Source organism: Cebidichthys violaceus, unplaced genomic scaffold (assembly GCF_023349555.1).
Source record: "Cebidichthys violaceus isolate CVI_PGR_0920_01 unplaced genomic scaffold, fCebVio1.0.p SCAF_13, whole genome shotgun sequence".
In the NCBI taxonomy this organism is placed as follows: Eukaryota; Metazoa; Chordata; class Actinopteri; order Perciformes; family Stichaeidae; genus Cebidichthys; species Cebidichthys violaceus.
In genome coordinates, this window is record NW_027176296.1 from 11,940,186 (window position 1) to 11,960,074 (window position 19,889).

The 19,889-nt window shown below is 40.8% G+C and overlaps 2 protein-coding genes across 8 annotated transcripts in view; one reads left to right on the forward strand and one right to left on the reverse strand.

Annotated features, from left to right (window-relative positions):
• Window positions 1-19,889, reverse strand: part of mcf2l2 (MCF.2 cell line derived transforming sequence-like 2) — a 113,966-nt gene that overhangs the window by 41,612 nt on the left and 52,465 nt on the right. For all 6 annotated transcript variants that reach the window (XM_068707748.1, XM_068707753.1, XM_068707749.1 and 3 more), the window contains 2 exons: window positions 2,951-3,017; window positions 2,165-2,280 (listed from right to left, as the gene is read on the reverse strand). In XM_068707748.1, the coding sequence (XP_068563849.1) occupies window positions 2,165-2,280; window positions 2,951-3,017 (183 nt within the window). The remainder of the gene's footprint in view (window positions 1-2,164; window positions 2,281-2,950; window positions 3,018-19,889) is intronic.
• LOC137870455 (lactosylceramide 1,3-N-acetyl-beta-D-glucosaminyltransferase A-like) lies at window positions 894-18,805 on the forward strand. 2 transcript variants are annotated; one of them, XM_068707755.1, is made up of 2 exons: window positions 894-970; window positions 16,740-18,805. In XM_068707755.1, exon 2 carries the CDS (start codon window positions 17,204-17,206, stop codon window positions 18,401-18,403), a length of 1,200 nt encoding a protein of 399 aa, XP_068563856.1. In that variant the 5' UTR covers window positions 894-970; window positions 16,740-17,203; the 3' UTR covers window positions 18,404-18,805. The 2 variants fall into 2 exon arrangements, with proteins under 2 accessions (XP_068563856.1, XP_068563855.1); XM_068707754.1 differs by lacking the exon at window positions 894-970 and adding an exon at window positions 7,200-7,499.

The following is a 19,889-nucleotide window of genomic DNA, read 5'->3' on the forward strand; positions in this document are numbered from 1 at the left end:
TTTCCTTTGCCATGGCCCATGCACACTGCTTGAGTGTACATTTGTAAAGAAGGAAGCAATAGTGTTTGTCTGCTCAAATGTAGGCTAACAATGTTAGCATGCTCGGGTAAGTAGCGTATTACCTACAGTATTAACCTAGCATAACTCCCAAAGCCAAGGAGCATGGGCTAACTCCGTTTTGTTTTGGTATGACAGGTTGGACAGGATGTTAGAAACAATCTCTTTCAGGAGCTTACAGCCCAGTCTCTACCTGACACAGCATTCTCAAACTCATCACTTCGTCCTTATCCTCAAAGCCTTTTCTTTTGTAAAAGGAAATCATATTGTTTGAAAATTCAAATAATGAATTTAACATGTTTTTTTTCTATAGCAAGCAGCCAAACTGATTATGTTAGAACCAGTGGTATTTAAATTAAATGGTTAGTTATAATACTGTACAATGATACTAGTAATGACTAGCACTACATTGCAATACAAGAATCACTTTGTTTCTTTAATTCCATGTCTTCTACATGACCCATTAGCTGGTTAGCATGCTGACAAAGCAAAAAGCCTCCGTCTTTCAACTTCATTTATGTAGCCATCAAGTATATCTAAGACCTTTATACAGGATGCTCTAATTTGAAACAACTAAAAGTCAGCTGGAATCATTTAACCGTCATGGAGTTCATATTAATTAGCTAGCTAGCTAGCTACAGCTGATAAAATCTGCTTGTGACTCTCGTCATTTCACCACAGCTGTTGCTGTAAACTGATTAGATGTCTGTGCTGGAATGGAAAGGTTGACAGCTGCAGCAACAGGAACTAAGGCCCCCCCCCCCCCTTAGTTCCTGTTGCTGTTAGCAGACAGCACTGTGACGGGAATTATTGACCTCAAATGGTTGAAGATAAGACTCTGGAACGTTTTCTCTAGTTTTTACAAATCCAAGGTTACCATGTAGAGACCTTGGAGGGCCTCACAAGTTTGCAGGTCAGTAAGATTTAATTAATTTCACATGAAGTGATCAAGTTATTGACTTGACTCAAGATTGACTGGAGCCTTTCACTTTTGGGACAATGAGCCAGCTATACCAGCACAGCCACGACAGTGCCTCTGTATGTATGTTTATGATATTATCTGTGCTCTTAGGTGTGGTCACGCAACACTTTGTTTGTATGAGACTTAAAGTCTGCTTTCAGCGGCAGGGAGATGCACTGCCTTGACATAGTCTATTATTTGATGTTCCTCCCATTACTTAAATAGTAGATCTTGATCCTAACGTTTGGAAGACACCTAGAACTCACTGAACCAGTTACTGTAAGTGTGTGACTCCCTTCAGCAAATAGACGAGCTGCAATGCAGCTTCAATGGATAGACGGATGTGAGTAGAAAGACAAAGCACACATCCTACTATATTAATTATTAGTCCCAAAGCAGCCAATAAATGTTTGTGAAAACTACCGCTTTACTTTTAGCGACATCATTATTTAAAATAAAGGCCATATAACCTTTCAGATATTGATGGTAAAAAGGTCCTCTTTCACAGTCACCTGCAATTGTGCTGCCTATTATTTATGGCAGATTTATTGATTTGTATTCCCCTTCTGCATTCCACAAAGACCTGCTAGCATCTGATTCGTTGCTTATCTTCCTTATTTAGAGTGTATTGCTGATGAACAATCAGAACAATGTCCTGAATATGTTGCTATGCATGTTGCCTCAATGGACGGAATTCATTTACAGATCCGTTGTAGTACATTTTGATGTGTCGTAATTAAACTTTATGTCAACCTTAATTAATGGTGATATAGCACACTCATTAACAAGACCATTTAAAATGGCACATCATATCAAAGAGGTTGCCTGCACGACAGTAGATTTTTTTTTCTGTAGTTGGTGGAGACTAAAAAAGAGCTAAAAGAACATGAATATTGGACTAACATTAATTAAGTTTAGAGAAAAACTAAACAAATTAAATTCTAAATAATCACAAGGTCTCTGATAACACAAGTAACTAATATTAAGACTAATAGGAGGGCTTCAGACAGTGATACAGCCCTTTTTATCTACTGTACACCATATTTATATCTACCATTTGAACCTGTGGTCATTCTTGTTTGTTACTGATATGATATAAGATACAGAGCAGAAGGCAGGACAATGTTCAAAATGCATCCCGCCTACCTGTTGTGGAATTCATATATCTCTGGCAGGTTGCCAAACAGCACATCCCTTTTGTTGTCCAGCGACGGGGGGATGAGGTGGCTGAGCTCTGAGTTATCCAGCTCTGCAAAATAACCCTGGAAAGAAGGAGGAGGGTAGAAGAAGAAGAAGAGAAACAAAGATTCTTAACATCTGCTCATCTGCAGTGTTAAACTCTGGCTACAAATCGACACCTGTGGGTGATGAGAATGACTTATAGACCAACATACACTGACACGCATGCTCTGTCAGAATCAATGCATTCCTGCAGAAAATTGATTGGACATATTCAACCCAGGAGATCATATGGAATTCAAACACTGAAAGGAGTCTGGAGGTTGGATTTATGAGGATTTATGAGTCTTCTTTCTGCTAAAAGGCAATACATGCACTTATTTAACTCAGGGATGTACCAGTAGTCAAAATGCTATTTGATATCTGGAGTTATTTGCATTAAGAATTTCCCTAATGAAATTATAAAAATGTAATACCAAGAGCTACATCACAGACAAGCCATTTGATTTTCTTCTATCATCATTTTTCTTTTCTTTTTTTACTAATAACACTTAACACTATATGATACTTTAACATGTATGTCAAATGATCATTAATAAAAGTAACAGATTAGACCGGCCCTCTGTATCGGATGGAATATAAAGATTAGCTCTGCACTCAAAGCCCCTTTGGGAGTTTGGGACGCATCTGTTTTAATGTAAGTGAGCCATGATGCAGTGTAGGACAATTCTAGAACCAGCAGAAATACTGTACCTCCATGATACTTTGCAGTTCCTCCACATACAGCCTCTCTGTTTCAATCAGCTCAGTCATGATGTGTCTGCAGAGAAAGAGCACAGAATGGGGTGATTTCTAACGCATGCAGAGTAAATCATAAGAAACCCTTCTGGCTGAATTTCCACCCCTAAAAACATTAAATTATTCATCCATGCACTTTTGCTCTGATGGGATGTCTTTGCAAGCTGACAAACAAATTAATAAATCAGTAACCATGAATTTAAGTGTTGGCACAGCAGCAATGACACCCTCTTTGAGAAGAGTGAGTGTTTTGTGGGTATTCGGAAGAGCGGTGAGATCAAACTTCATCTGGATTTGTGTCCCAATGGACAAATATGGCACCATTACCAAAGAAAATTGCACTTTGCTGTGGAAAGAAAAGTAATGGGAACATCCTCATTGCTTCCTTGTTCCAGTCATAGTCCAGTCCAGTTTATCTCACACACATCTAAGTTCTAGCCTTTTAGCCAATACACTCTTACAGTTACAACTTAGGAATTTCTGACGGAAAGCGAGCTGTCACTCAGGTTCACCACTCCTACCACTTTATTTCAAATTGCTTCCTCTAAATTTGTATTTACACCCTTGTATCAATGTTCAACAGGGACTTGATGAACACTGTGCGAGTCATCAGGAAACTGAATATTCATGTCTAAGTCTTGCAAGTTGCTAAATTGTATCCTTGTATATACTCCCAAACAAACGCATTTACACACAGCTGTGGTAACCACATACGCGTAGTAGTTCTGTTTATACTGTCTGCTTGGAAGACGCGTTCCACACGTGCACAGATGATCGCTACGCTACCATTTGTAGCTTAGTGTCTGCTCAAACTAGTTCGTACATTCACAACAAATTGGCTGTACTTGGATGTCCGCCCTCTGATGACGACATTTACTTAATGTAGACTCTAGCGTACTCACTTTTAGTCATAGTAGCAGCGAAGCTCTAGGAACAGCAACGTCGGTGTGTCAGACCTGACGGAAAACACTATTGGATGGATTGCTTTGCAATGTGTTACAGATATACATGGTGCACACAGGATAAATTTGACATTCGTGGTTCTGTGACTTTTTCTCTCGTGCCAGCCTTTCCTAATGCTGTAATGCAGAATAGGTAATTAGGAATTTGTTACATCACTCTGAGGTAGAACAACACAGCTTGAACTCTACTGAGACAAATGCTAATCTAGACTGCTGTTTTTGTTTAGCTGGATTACCTGGTAACATTTACCTGGAATCCCCTTTGCAGAATGTGAGTTACCTTCCTCTTCAATCATTATTTTGAAACTGTCCACATGCTCTGCTTTCTCATTTTACAGTACGATCTGAAGGCTTTGTGCAAGCTGAGTATATAAATAATAGGAACTGAGATCCTGGTATTTGCCCAAGAACTCAGAGGACAAATATACAGTATATTATAGTATCTGTCAAACTCCAAGCCTAGACAACACTGATGACATCATCAGGGGTCTCTATTCAATTTTGGAGAGCAGAGACAAAAGAAGACATTATACAACCCGATTAGTACTCCTCGTGATGAGCAAACTGTATTCAAATTGGAGGTGACACCTGCATTGTTACCTAATTTTGAGGCCCTGTCTTGTGGAGGAGCCCCACATGAAAGTGATCCATGTGAAAATCCATCCAGTGAGGAAGAAAGCTTGTGATTGAGACGTTTTTTTGTCAAACTAGTTTTATAGCCTTTATCATTTTCCATAAAGCAAAATCAACCCGAACAAAGCAAATATGGACAACCAGTAATGGTCCTTCACTTGCTATCACAAGCCCACAGAGATGTGCTAAAAGGCTGTTTGATGTACATTACAATTTTAGTGGTCAATAAAGCACGAAGCAAATGGATCAGACGCTCCCATCTCGCATATCACACACATGTACAGGAAATAGAGGAAATGGTGGTGCGTTTACAAGTGTTTGCAAGCGCTTGCAAACACTTGACAACTGAAGCGCCTGTCTCTAACCTCGTTAAAACTAAGAATGTGCACAAGTACAGGGACACAGTGGGCTAGTCTTGTGCTCTCATTACCTGTCTGTGTACAAATGTGCTGGCTCTGATTTGTACAATTTCACACGTGCTCATACACACAGACACAGATTCATCCTCCTGTCGACGTACATCCCTAACTAGGTTTACTGCACATGATGTGTGCATCAGCTGATACAGCTGAGGACATGCATTCCACATGTACACATATGCTGAACATTACTAAATGTTAAATGAATGCTCCAGGCAAATAAATAGTTACAGGCACCTCTAACATTTGATGATGATTACTGCTACCGCCTAACAGCACACTTACGGATGGAGGCTAGTGTTAGCTCATGTTATCTAACTTCAGATACAGTAGATATACTGTGAAGCTGACCTAGTTTGCTGACTTAATGACTCCTTTCTACTTGTGCCACTGTTGCACTACGTTTTAGCAGGCCACTGTTAAGTGACTTTGGCAAAGCACTTTTACGGCTGCCAGCTGAGACAAGATTTGAAAACATTTCTTTCTGTTGTTAAATAATAGAACCATGTGACTATGAACTATGTAAGTTATGTCACACAGCACGATGGCTAGATAAGAAGTACAGAACATGTATTCTGTTCCCTCGGCTCCAACATACAGAGGGAAAGTTTACTTTGTTGCACGTTTGCTTACATTCAAAGCTGCTCATTTACAAGTGAAACAAGGTTTGTAATAACAGGTTTATGGAATTCCAGGTCCTGTAAATTAAATGCTTTAAGGTGAACTCATCTGCATTGCCTGCTGTAGTTCAGGAAAATCTGTTATTTAAAAAAATAACAGATTAAATCTTTGAAATCAACCTTTTATAATCAGTACTGCAACTGGTCAGTGATCAGTACGGTATTATATTTTCAATAGTGTTTTTTTTTTGTTTTTTTAAACGATACCCAGCCCAAGCTCCCACATGATAATATGTGGACTACTACTACTACTGGGTCTCATACAGACACTGGGTGCTTGGTACATTGTATCAGATGCAGAGGACCACTCTGTATTTATAGAGTTGGGAAAAAGAATGGGTTGCATGGGGCGAGTCCCGAGACACAACAATCCCAAAGATGCCTCGTTAATAATCAAATATTTTCTCTCCATACCTGCAAACTCATAAGAGGTGAAAAAGGTGACAAGCACCTGAACCCGAAACCCTGTCGGGGGGGTGCGGGGCCATGCTCCCATGGGAGAATTTTATTTTGAATATGAGCTTTAAAATGTAGCATTCTGGTGTACACTTAAGGAAATTAAGTGATAAGACAACATTTACTTTAAGAAAAAAACAAATGTACTATTCAGTTATTAATCAGTATTTCAGCTCTAGTTGAACAGCTGCCCAGTTAGCTTTTTTTTTTCAATCAATATTATTATTATTATTATTAACCTTTATTTAGACAAAATCCATTGAGACCGAGGTCTCAATTTCAAACGTTTTAGTCATATAACAACACAGATAAAAGAAAAAAAAGGAAATAAAAACAAGAAATGCTGTTTAGACCTCCACCTTTAGCCAGACCCAGCTCCACTCACATCTCAGCCCTGCGTCAAGCTGCGCTACACAAATGGTTTCCTCTTCCTGAAGCTCTTTGACCACATCATCTTATCAGTATCTGGGCCTCATTTTTCATGGTCATAAAAGTTATTATGACCACGAAATACATGATTCGCCTCATTCTACTTTGAGGCAAAGAAAAAAACCTGCAACCAGATCCGCCGGTGGGGGTTGCATGTTTCAACACGTTACGTGTTTTTTTTCCTCCTAAATCGTGATAATGACAAACGTTAACAGTCAACAAAGTTTCGCATGTAGTGGACGTTATCCTTAAGTTGGAGGGAAATTAAGAAAGTGTAGACATCTTAACGCTGATTGGCCAAGACTCGACACGACACATGAAAGATGTTTTATTGCGAAGATCACGACATAACCTTTTCTCCTCGTCTCACTCCAATCTGAGAAACGCTGGCCGGCCAGTTGTGTGTGTGTGTGTGTGTGTGTGTGTGTGTGTGTGTGTGTGTGTGTGTGTGTGTGTGTGTGTGTGTGTGTGTGTGTGTGAGCGTGTGTGTGTGTTATCTGCAACTAACTTACACATTAATTTATCCAAAACTCAAAGTCCTTTCATGTACTTGCACATATAAAAACAGACACTGTCTAAAAGGAAGCACAGAAGGAGGTGGGAAAATGTGAAGTGGAGGTAAAGAGATCCAGTGGTTCCTCCCCCTTTACGAGACACACCCACACTCACACACGGTGTCTCTCCCACACAGCACTCGCACTGGGACCTTCAGGGCAATCAGAGCAGGCGTTTGAGGCTCTCCTCAGACTAGGCCGTGTCTGACAGCAGAAGAAGTGAGAGGAAAAAGAGGAGACGAGTAAAGCGGAGATGGTAAAGGAACGAGAGGAGCAGATGGAAAGAGTATGTCAGAGAAAGTGAGCGTCACAGACAGATACCAGAGGAGAAGGGTTTCTCTGTACTTTACGTCAGACATGGAGCAGACTCGGTAAGTCAGGAGCACAGTGTGTATGTGTGTGTTTGTGTGCTGAAGGGTGTTGCTCTAAATGAAGTCTATAATACCTTCAAGTGTTCCAGGTTAAAGGTGTCAGCTTGCAGTAGCAGACTGACAGAGTTAGGGAGGTAAGTGGAGGGAAAAAAACAAGCTTGATGTGTCAAGATGATGAAGTCAGACGAGAAAATAGTCCCAGAACTCAAAGCACTTTTTCACCGGGTCTCTGTTGGGAGTCTGCCGAGCCAGATCCAAAGTCTACAGCAGTGCTCCAGTGAGACTGAGCAGGCTGGTTTGGCAGAGGGGAGAGCAAACAGGAAGTCAAACTAATACACCTTTAAGAATAATAGTTCTGAAGGGGTTCCTTCTCTGCAATAGGCAAACCTGCAAACCACAGGGAAAGTTTTAAAGGATTTGTGTTTACTGTATGATCAAAAACATTATATTCACATTCTTTTGAATGTGTTCTTTCTATAATTATCTTTGGTTTCAGTGTAGAATCAGTTTTCAGTTTTTGTAAATGTTGTTTTGGAACCTTTCACATTTTTGCGCTTTGAAAAAAGGTCAAATTTCCTGTGGCACTACATTATATGGAAATTGAGGTCTGGCTGCTGAACTGCCACATAGCCAGGTTTCCACACAGTTCTAGGATTCGTTGGTCAGAGCCAACAATCAGGGAAATAAAGTCAGCCTAAGGTTTAAAGGAAAAGAATGACAAATGTAAGAATCTGGAAACACATGCAGTGTCTGTTTGATAATAGTATATAAGATGACTGTGTGAGGAGAGTCTTTCACTCTGTGTGTCAATCGAAAGCAGAAGTTCGATCAGATCTGTGATGGAAGCCGTCTTTCTCTCATGTTGGGTATCGAGAACTAGTTCAAGTATTACAATTGGTCCAAAAGTTGTATGAAAAGCTGCTGTCCACATCACTGACTACATACATACATATTTCCAGGCTGTTGTCATGCACTGTTTGTACTTAGACCTACAAAAAAGTTAGTCTTATATTGATCACATAATCAACAGCCAGGACATGCAGAGCTGCCTCTGAGGAAGTCAGGGGATGTAGTATAACGAGCATTAAAGTCTGGATGGTTCAAATAAACACAGGACTTTGAGTCAGGAGAATGTTTGGGGCGTATTTGGGGTGTATTTTACCTTCGTTTTGTTGAGTAACTTACTTTCTTTACGCAACAAATGTGGTTCTTTTTTTACCCAAACCATGACGTTTTCCTGAAACTAACTGAGTACTTTCGTAGCTTAAACACTGCAGGGTCTTGTTCAGGCACACTGATCGCTCGTGTTGCTGGACATTCTTTGAGAACACACAAAAAATGAGAAATAACCTTTAAGATGTCATAAAAAATTGTTGTATGAGAATATGTTGATATACCAATGATATTTTCATCCAATTTAGGTCATTTTCAGTGAACAAAAAAGATTTTAGCTGCCTTTTTGGGGCCAATAGAACATGCATACAAGAGTCCTTCTTGAGCCAAGTCATTGGAGATCATTACTGTTTGAGAGCTGTCTTCCTGTTGGCTTGCCAAACACACGAATAGGATGAAATAATTTCATCATATGAGTTTTCTAGATTTTCCAGATTTGAAAATGTGTATGATACATAGTCATTTTGAGGTGTTTGTGACACCTCAAAATCATCATAATCATTAAACTTAAAATGAGTCAACATTGACTTTTGGTTTCATACAGCACACAACCACCAACAACTTTGGTTGGTAAAAATATCACCAAAGAATCAAGAGAGTTTACAGACCAACATAGTTTCTACTGTGCACACAAATAGGTTTCCTGTACAATAATAAGGTATTATTACAGTCATTTCAAGTGTGCTCAGTATAAAGTGCTTTAGATAATTGTCTTCTTTCCAAACTGTCTGATGGCCTGACTGCTTGTGTTTCTGAGCCCATTGGAGTTTGTAGCAATGCAACCGAATGTAAGCAATTGCTTTGGCGAGCACAATGATAGAACTGAATAAATGATGGCCATACTACAAAAATAAAACCAGAATAATTCTTTAATTTTCCCAACCTTTTCTGAGAGAAAAGATGGGGCTGTAGACATGTTTAACCCATTGTTTCCAGACAAGCGACCAGAATGTATGATTAAACTCGCATTTAATAATAAATGCGAGTAGGCCGCAGCCTAAATAAATGAAATATCCTGCATTCCTGCAATATTTTATTTCAATGACCAAAACCACTCATTATGTAGAGAACCAAAACTATGGTATTAAGTAAGTATGTCACACAGCACGATGGCTAGATAAGAAGTACAGTACATGTATTCTGTTCCCTCGGCTCCAACATACAGAGGGAAAGTTTGCTTCGTTGCACATTTGCTTACATTCAAAGCTGCTCATTTACAAGTGAAGCAAGGATTCTAATTCTTATGACTTTATAAACAGCAGTGATGGGCCGTCAGGGCCAGCTAAGCCTTCTCTGCTGGCCTAAGCAGAATCACAAAGTTATAGCTATTTTATAAGTTAATATTTTTTCACAAATACACTACATGTATTATAATTATTTTTACCATTAGCGTATTTTCTCATTGCACAGCTACTGTCTTCCTCGGTTGCTCTGCTTCCAGCCTGCAGCGCTGCTTCCAGCACAGCTTCTTTTAAGGAGAGCTCTTATCCAATCAGATTTCACTTCGATACTGTCTCTAGGTAAGAAGAGAGACCCAATGCCCGCTAGAGAGCCTTTGCAGTTAAGTAAATGGGGATGTTATTGTTGATTGTCATAGTCTTCAACCAATCAGATCTTTAGTTTGACATGTTATTCTCATACGTATTCTTTGACGTGCCAGCGGTACCGAGGTAGCCTGCTAAGTACGTCAGCATTAACGTGCGCCGTGATTGGTCAGTGGGCCAGCGTGACTTTAGTCAAACAGAAAGTTAGCTAGCAGAGCTTAGTATTTAGTAAGAGTTCAGGTTGAAGTTTTGTTAGCGTTTTGCTTGGTGTAGATTCTTTCTTTTTTTTTACCTAGCTTTGTTTTTTTAACACTGGATTTGGGAGTTACTGACTTTAATAACAAAGAAAGGAGGATGGACTTTGTCTTTAAGTGAAGGCAGCTTTGGTAAGTGAACTGCTTTTTTTTTTTACATCTGCAGTAGCGTTACTATACTGTGTTAATTTGTCTATCGTGTCGTTTTTATGAATAATATGAATGGCTCGTGCTCTAGCGCTGCAGTGTTGCTGGGTTGATTTGTCATACTTTGTTGTCACATTCACACGTGCGGTGCCTCAGCTGTTTTTTGTTATTGTTCCGGGTTCAAAAGGTCACAAAGCCCATTGTCTGTTACGTGAGCGCAGTCCACCGAAAACAGTATATTTCCCACAATTTAAGCTTCTGCATTTTCTAAATGCACTAGTATTATTCAAACGTATTGTTCGGTTCGTAAGCCTTGTACCGAACGGTTTAATACGAATACGTGTATTGTTACACCCCTAGACACAAATAATAACCGTAGCTGTGGCGTCATAATGAGGTGTTCAACTGTAGTAGGACAGCATAGAAGGCCCAGGTATAAAATGCACGGTCCGCCACTGATAAATAGCTGTTTAGAGAATTCCAGGTCCTGTAAGTTAAATGCTTTAAGGTGAACTCATCTGCATTGCCTGCTGTAGTACAGGAAAGCACAAGTTGGTTGGGTAATCTGTGCTTTTCAAGCATTAAGATCTGATCCGTGTCGAATATCATCACCTGAGCTTTGATGTCCATTAGTGTGTGCAACTAACTGAGCTTATGTTATCGCTCTAAAGAATCACAATGCAGTTAGAGAGAGAGAGTCTACAATTAGAAGCTGCCCCACTTGAATTACTTGGTACCACATGAGCTCATATTGTTCTCTTCTGGCCTTGGAAAGTAAAAAAACCACTCAGAGCACACTTGATTCATTACAAGTGACCACAAGAAGATGAACCAATAGTTTAGTCATATTATTGTTCATCAATTGTGCAGCTAAACACTGAAAAGCTTCTCAGGAATTCCAGGAAAAGAAATGGGAGTCCACGGCCTTTGGCTGTCTGTGCTGGAGCCTGGGTGGACAGTTGACCAAACATGTACAGCCAACAGCTAATTATCAGTGTGAAGCAGCGCCACATGAGGTATCGAATTCCTCAAACCCATATTTATGTTTATTGTTCAGAGGTGGCTCTAATGGCTGTCGTAAGTATGAAGGGAGCAGAAGAGGAAGTCAGGTAACGTAGTAGAAAGTGACAACAAGACTACGCTGACATATTTAAAGTTATGTACGTTGCTGCGTTAGTTTGTTCGTAACTACGTCAGTGTGTAACAACGTACCTGCATTACATAACAAACCTACTCAACGTACTTTAACACAAACCATGATCTTTTCCTGAACACAACCAGAAAGTTCAGTTTCATCATATAACTGTGTGTTAAAAACTGTGTTTCCACAACGTTAAATAGAATACTCATATATGTCATTTTTGGAGTCACTGACAAACAATATCATGTCCTTTAGATTTGAGGATGTGTTGTATGTCCTCTTAGATCAAGATACTGAACTAGTTTCCAACTACAGGAAGTGGTTATGAAGTTGGTCAATATCATATCTGGAAAGTGAGCATGCAGTATTACTGCAGTAATATCTTAAAATGTGAGAGCCTCATTGTTGGTGGCAAAATGCTTGCTTTTTTTACATGCGTTTCATTGATTGTAAAATAGTAGTGGGCCACACTGAAAAATTAAGTTTTGATTAAAATACCAAGTAATACCAGGGCCAGAATCACCAATATCTATAATTTACTAATAAATGTGCCATAATTCATGAGGTGAATGCCTCATTACAAGACAACATCTGAATACATTTTCTTTACCATTCTGTCATCGTCTGATAGCATGTATGTGAAGTAACTCCAGATGTTGAATCTCTGAAGCAGCAGCAGTAAAACGAAGAGCACATGCACTAAGAAGTGTGTTCAGTGCCCAGGACATAGATGGCCCCACCACTATTCTAAAGTCCTCACTTCTTCCCTTCAGACTTTACAGCAGCTAATTCCAAACGGTTCTGACAGTTTCGCCACAAGACCTCTGAATGTCAAGGCTTGGCCGTGTGTTATGAGAGGGCACTATTGTTGGTTGAACCCAGTGTTCAGTCAAAATATGCTGCTGAGGAAATATGTGTTTCGGCCTATTGTGTGGCAGCATTGCACAGGCGTCAGCAGCTTCCCTGCTCAGGGCTCTGTTGGGCTAAAGCCCCTCCATTATTGGTCTTTATGCTGGGTCGGCACTTACATTCACAGCATCCTCAGCCGAGTTAACGGCATTTAGCCAACGTGGTGGACAGGCTGTTTGGGGCTGTTTACAATATACAAAAGTGAATTTCGTGTTAGAGGGGCTGGTCTCTTTTTATCCTCCCCCTCCCTGTTTTGGTCCCAGTTAGGGCTGAAAATTTTAAGGATAATACCTAATCAATACAAAGTTTTTTATCAAACATAATTACAGATTGATCTTGTTTCTGCGGAAAAAACATATATAATGGTGCAGCAACCACAATCTTTTCCAAACCCTAAACAGGTAGTTTTGTTGTGTAAGTAAACCCAAAGACTAAGTAAAACCTATGTCGGAAGTTTATGACACTCTGCTTGTAATGAGAGAAAATTGACACGCCATAATGTTCATAACTGATGCTAGAGAAGACCCTAAAGTGTCAGTTTGAAGCGTAGAGCCACTGACTAAGTGTTTGTATTCGATGAGTTTGGAGTAAGAACGTGTTGTTCAAAACCTTATTTTAGTTCTCATGTGATCACAGAATCAACATCAGGCAGTTCTACCAATAAATAAAATAACAGAAGTTATTGTAAAATTGTTGAAACACTTTTCACTTTTTAAAAGGACACCTCTTTTATATATATATATATATATATATATATCTTGTTAATATTTGGAACTGACTTCAGTACTGGATGGGACTGAGAAGGAGTTCAGTGGGGTTGGCTCTTCACTATGTTCCTATATGCTCTGTTAGTAATAATCCGTCCAACAATGGTAGGAAGAAGGCAGGTTAAACTCACAGATTACAAAGGAAATGGGGAAGAAACCGGGGGATGACCATGTCAACCCACATCCACGGAGATTCACAGCACATGCCTCAGACAAGAGAGCAAAACAGGACGCCCTGTGTTGGCAGTTTGTTAACGGTCATGTGCAAGTGAGACAGCTGATAAAACAATTTGCTGTTGTCAGCAATGTAAGTGGTAGAAAAGTCCTCTGCACTGAGTTTGACCCCTTATCATGGAAGATTATAGTTATTTTAGTTGTACAGTAACATACTGAATGACAGTATAACTGGCTTGTGAAGGTGTCAGTCGGTGTCTTTGTGAAGGGAAGCTTTTCTTAATTTTTACGACTTGCACCTCGTTATATTTTGCAGAAGTCAGGTGGACAGACACCTGTCTTTACCACTCAAATCGAGTTTACTGGGTAAACCAACTGACACAGAGCTCATTGTTTGACTCTCAGCGTGGATGTGTGTGTGTGTGTGTGTGTGTGTGTGTGTGTGTGTGTGTGTGTGTGTGTGTGTGTAGTTGTGTGTGTGTGTGTGTGTGTGTGTGTGTGTGTGTGTGTGTGTGTAGTTGTGTGTGTGTGTGTGTGTGTGTGTGTGTGTGTGTGTGTGTGTGTGTGTGTGTGTATATGTGTGTGTGTGTGTGTGTGTGTATATGTGTGTGTGTGTGTGTGTGTGTGTGTGTGTGTAATTGTGTGTGTGTGTGTGTATGTGTGTGTATGTAGTTTTTTTTACACACTTTTGCATGCGCGCGCATGCAAAAGTGTGTTTTACCAGCTGTAAGCAGATTAAATCATTTCTGCTAATAAAGATTTAACGGTTCCTCCTATCAGAGCAGCCTCTACTGCTGTGAGCGTGTTTGTATCCAGGAAAAGGATCACAACATCTGATATGTTCATCTGCACAAATGGTCAACGTTCTCCCCTAAAGAAGTCTGTATGTGCACCTGAGAGGTGACAGCACAGAGTGGAACCAGACTAAATGAACTGCCATCTCATAAGTCCTCCTAGCATACATAGATATTATAGTGATACAAAATATGAAATCTTCCATGTCAGAAATATATTAAAGTAAAATAAGCTTGCTTTAAACTCACACTTGTGGGCCACAGCTCTTTTGTAATGGTGTATAGTTGGAATATCATAATAAAAAGCCCTAGAGATTGTGATTAAGTTAGAAAGAAGACATAACCTAGTAGGCAGTCAAAGACACATTACAAGTCCAAATTCAATTCCTATAAGCCAATTATGAATATTAAAGTGCTTGCCAAGAGGAATGATAAATAAAAAGTACACTAAACTCATAAAAATATTCCCTCTCAAATACTTCAGAACTATTGTTACTGGAGCTTTATTATTGGATATTATTATTATTATTATTATTATTATTAGTCATATTTATATTGCTAATACTGCTACTATTACTGCTTTAATTATCATCCTATCCACTGCTGCTCTTATAATTATTTTATCATTTTATATATAAACCAAAATGGCCTTCATCAGGTAAAGGTGAAAATGTGAACACCCACTGATGGAACATCATCATCATAGCGTTGGGACAACTGTGCTGCACTAATTCAGCACCTTTTCTAGAGCAACATCAATGTGAGGCAGGAAATCTCTGTCCAAAGTCTTGTCCCATGTTGTCCTAAAAATATATTCTATTCTATTGGCTGTGAAGGTTCTGAATTAGAGGCAATGCTTGTAAAACATCACCAGAGATTGTTTCTTTTGATTGTTATGTGATACATGCCTCACGTAAATGTTATGATTATAGAGATTTTAAACACAATAAAAACAGCACATGTAGTATCCCTATACAAATGTCATTGTAATATAATTAGAGATATCATTAAATCGTCAAGTGTATTTTAGGAACATGCTATGTTGATGACGTAGACAAACTTAAATTTCCACATGCCGCAGCTGTGCGCAAATACCACGTGGTGACGCATGCACCATCCGCAGCAAATCCAGGTGATGGTCTGGTAAAACCGCCCCTCCTCGCAGTAATCAAGTCTAGTGCTCCATAGTTTCCTCTCCAAATGTAAGTCCCGTCGGTCGGGTTTGGCATATCTCCGGTGAGTAACTCATTACTGGCAAACTTTTTTCGTGCCGGGCGCGTTTTGTCCCGGTGACGATCGTCAGCTGGTAGATCCGGGAGACTTAAAAAAGGTTAAATCAGCCCACGAATATTCTTCCAGATCCGCTCCAGCCTCCACCGTGCTAACCTTGTGTTTGTGAGGCTACGGACATTGCTCCCTCCAACAGGTAAAAACACGTTTTAAACGCCCAACAGAAGATAGTATGAGAGTCCGCTGGGCCACATCATGCCAGCAGCCCCGATCTCATTTCAAAGGCTACTTAATTGCAAACGCATACAATAATATTTGCTTGGAAAAGCCCATAAATTAATATATTTGAACTCAAAAACTTTATATTATTGTGGCACATTAGTAAAGCTTTGAATGGGAATACCAAAAGGTGGCATTAGAAATCTTTCCAAAACATGTTGTCAATGAAAACGACATAAAGATAAGCCTATCACTTTGTGTGTGTGTGTGTGTGTGTGTGTGTGTGTGTGTGTGTGTGTGTGTGTGTGTGTGTGTGTGTGTGTGTGTGTGTGTGTGTGTGTGTGTGTGTGTGTGTGTGTGTGTGTGTGTGTGTGTGTGTGCGTGCGTGCGTGCGTGCGTGCGTGTACACACAGTTTTTGAAGGAACTCGGCTGGTAGGTCCAACTCCATTTGCAGAAATGCAGCCCCAAACTTGCAAGAAACCTCCACCATGCTTCACTGTTGCCTGCAGACACTCCTTATTGTACCGCTCTCCAGCCCTTCGGTGAAAAACTGCCTTCTTCTACGTCCAAATATTAAAAATTTTGACTCATCAGTCCAAAGCACCTGCTGCCTCTCCAACAGGCCAAAAAATGTGTTAACAATGATACAAAACCAGAGGAAAGCAGCAAATCATCGAAATGAGAGGCTGGAACCAGACGGTGTCTGGAATTTTAGTGTGATGAATGACGTAAACAAGGAATCTCTTATCAAAATAGTTGGTGATAAATTTGATGAATGAATGAACTCATCATTTCAGGACTAGTGTATTCTAGCTTTAAAGTGTAGCCCAAGCATGCAAAACCTGCTCTATATCGAATCTGATCTTACTTGTCTCTCTCTTGTTCAGGTACCATGTGTTCCAATGACGCGCTGATGCGACAGTAACCAAGAGGAGGAGGGGAAAGGAAGTGGAGTTCTCAGGAGAGAAGTACGTAGGAGCATCTTAAATTGTTTGAGCTGAATGAGGGACACCCAGCGTCCTGTGGCCTGATCACTATGAAGGACCAAAGACCATTAACAGAACAAGTACGACTGCTGATGAGCCTGACGAAGGCCTACTGGACTTGACAACATCAAAAGGAAGAGAAGCCAGTCGATAGGACAGGAGCAGGGAAAGAGAACACGTATGAGGCGAGACAATAAAAAAAATATAATAAGGAAGAAGATTAGATAGATGAGAGGAAAAGGCGAGAAGAGAAATCAAGCATGAGAGCAACAGGAGGCAGAGATGAAATAGCATACATACTGCGAGAGACAGGTAAGACAGAAGATACGTGCTGTCAGTGTTTGGAGAAATAAGCAGTAGTCGCCATGTTCATGAACTTCCGTCGTATCCGCAAGTGCCAGTGCATGCAGCTGCTGACCACAGGTCTGGTGCTGTGTATGGTGATGGTCTGCTGGGATGAGCTGGACCACCATTTGGTCAGCCACATTAGATCCTACACATACCGCTACCTGGTCAACAGCTACGACTTTCTCAATTCCTCCTATGCCCTCAGCTCCAGTCATCACAACAGGAAGGACGGGTATTATGATGCGGACGGTAGGTTCGGGAACCATCCATACCGCATCAACCACCCGGGCAAATGTGGAGGTGGTGGCGGATACAGAAAAAGCCAGGATGATGTCCTCCTGCTGCTGTTTGTGAAATCCTCGCCGGAGAACTTTGAGCGCCGCCAGGCCATCAGGGAAACGTGGGGGAATGAGAGCTTTGTTTGGTCAGAACTGGGAGCGAGCATGAGGCTGGTGTTCGCCCTCGGCGTGCACCCGGACGTCAAACGGAGGTCCAGGGTGCAGAGTGCGCTGCTGCATGAGGACCAGGTCTACGGCGACCTGATCCAGCAGAACTTTTTGGACACCTTTCACAACCTGACTTCCAAACTGATCCTGCAGTTCCACTGGGGCCATGAGTACTGCCGTCAGGCACGCTTCCTCATGTCTGCGGATGACGACATCTTCGTCCACATGCCAAATTTGGTGAAGTACCTGCGGCAGCTCCTGAGTAGACAGGCAGGGGCCAAAGACCTTTGGGTGGGACATGTACACAAAGGAGCCCCTCCAGTTCGCCGTAAAGACAGCAAATACCACGTTCCCCATGATCTGTACCCCTGGCCCTCCTACCCAGACTACACTGCTGGAGCGGGGTACGTGGTTTCAGGGGATGTAGCCGCCAAGATCTACTATGCAACTCTGTTGCTTAACTCCTCCATGTACATCGACGACGTCTTCATGGGGATTTGTGCCAAGGCCATGGGGGTCTCTCCCCAGGAGCACATGTACTTTTCAGGGGAGGGCAAGACTCCGTACCACCCCTGCATCTATTATCACATGATCACATCTCACGGACACACCGCGGATGTGCGCTCACTATGGCAGGCAGCAACAGACCCTACAGTGTACGGCAACTCCGGAGGATTTATAAGTAATTTGTACTGCACGACAGTGAGAGTGGGGCTGCTGTGTCTGCCATACTTCCAGAACACCTACTCCTGTATGGCTGCTTTCACATGAATGGTCTTCAGGTGATGCAAGTACTGCTGGATGCTGAATGTACCACGATAACAAATGATGGCACCTGACACAGTCTGCCCTATTTTTCCTCTTTCACTGTTTTCTGGCTATTTTAGTTATTTGCTCTCTTGTAAATTAAAATGAAAGCTGTTCTGCATACATGTCCCAATATCAAATCTGAATGCACTTCTGAAGGTTTGATAAGACCTATAATTCAAAAAGGTTCAAGTTTAGTAATGTGGTAATTTGCATTTATAGTGAATCTTTTTTTCTTTTGGACAAAACAAGGTGTTACGTTGGACTTTGAGAAACTACAAGGTTTTTTTTGTATTACTTTGATATTTTACAGACCAAAAGATTAATGGAGAAAATAATCGTCATATTAAACAATAATGAAAGCAATCATTAGATGCAGCCCTGTTGTCAGTTTTTCCTTGACCATACAAAATGACCATATTGCTAAGAACATCAATATTTGACATTGGCACTGGACACAAATACTGAAGAATCATCCATTGTGAATGTAATTCCTGCTATGCCGGACTGGAGCAGAAAAGGGTGCAGCAACAAATATGCAAATAATGTAGAAGCAAATGTGGCTAAAGAATACATGTAATACATCACTCTGTATGAGGAACAGATGTATTCAGTATGAAATGTGCTGCATCTATTCTTAGCATTGTCTTGTGGGTGGTGAGAAACTGGTAGATTAGCCTGTCTATCCTTGGACCCTTGAACTTCGTACTCGGTGGCTCTGCTGTGACTGACTCACTCCGATCAGGCTGACAAAGTGCATCAGACATTTCCTATTGAGACACCAGCCAGCCAGTAGGAAGATGGCAACATCCGGCCAGACTCTGAGCTAAATGATGCCGGATGACCATGTGTACAGACAGAACACATGGTAGAAATACGGTTAATTAGCCTAATGTACTTGTGTGCTATTGCACTGTACCTCTTTGTATTGCCATTGTAAGGGGACTTGTGACATTTGCACCCTTATAGTTTAAATTATAGCGCAATGGTTCCCAAGCTCGGGGTCAGGAAGGATAAATTGTAATAGAAGAAAGACAAGCTTTTTCACTGAAAATAGCTGCCTACTGCAGATGACAACATGGCCATGAGAGTGAACCAAAACAGCTAAACAAACAGCCCAAACCCACTATGAAGCTCTGCAAAGACCAGATTCAGGTGATAGTTCAGCACTACGAGCAACCCCCATTGTCACATAAGTAAGTTGTCTTTTGATAAATTATTATAAAAATGTATTAAAGCTCCTTTCTCGATGATGCACTGCACCATAAAATGTTTTGCTCTTCTATAAATAAAAATGCTGTCTTAACTTTGTAGGTACAAAAGTCTAGCTGAGATGAGTTTGTATGCGGTCTCTTCATACCCTGCCCTATCACTGCCATGCTTCACTAATTTAGATTTTTGATTTTTGATTGAAGTATGCCTTACTATCTTAAGGGACAATTCATCCTTC

Coding starts and splice junctions, on each gene's coding strand:
- LOC137870455 (XM_068707755.1), top strand. CDS start 17,204: ATGTTCATGAACTTCCGTCGTATCCGCAAGTGCCAGTGCATGCAGCTG.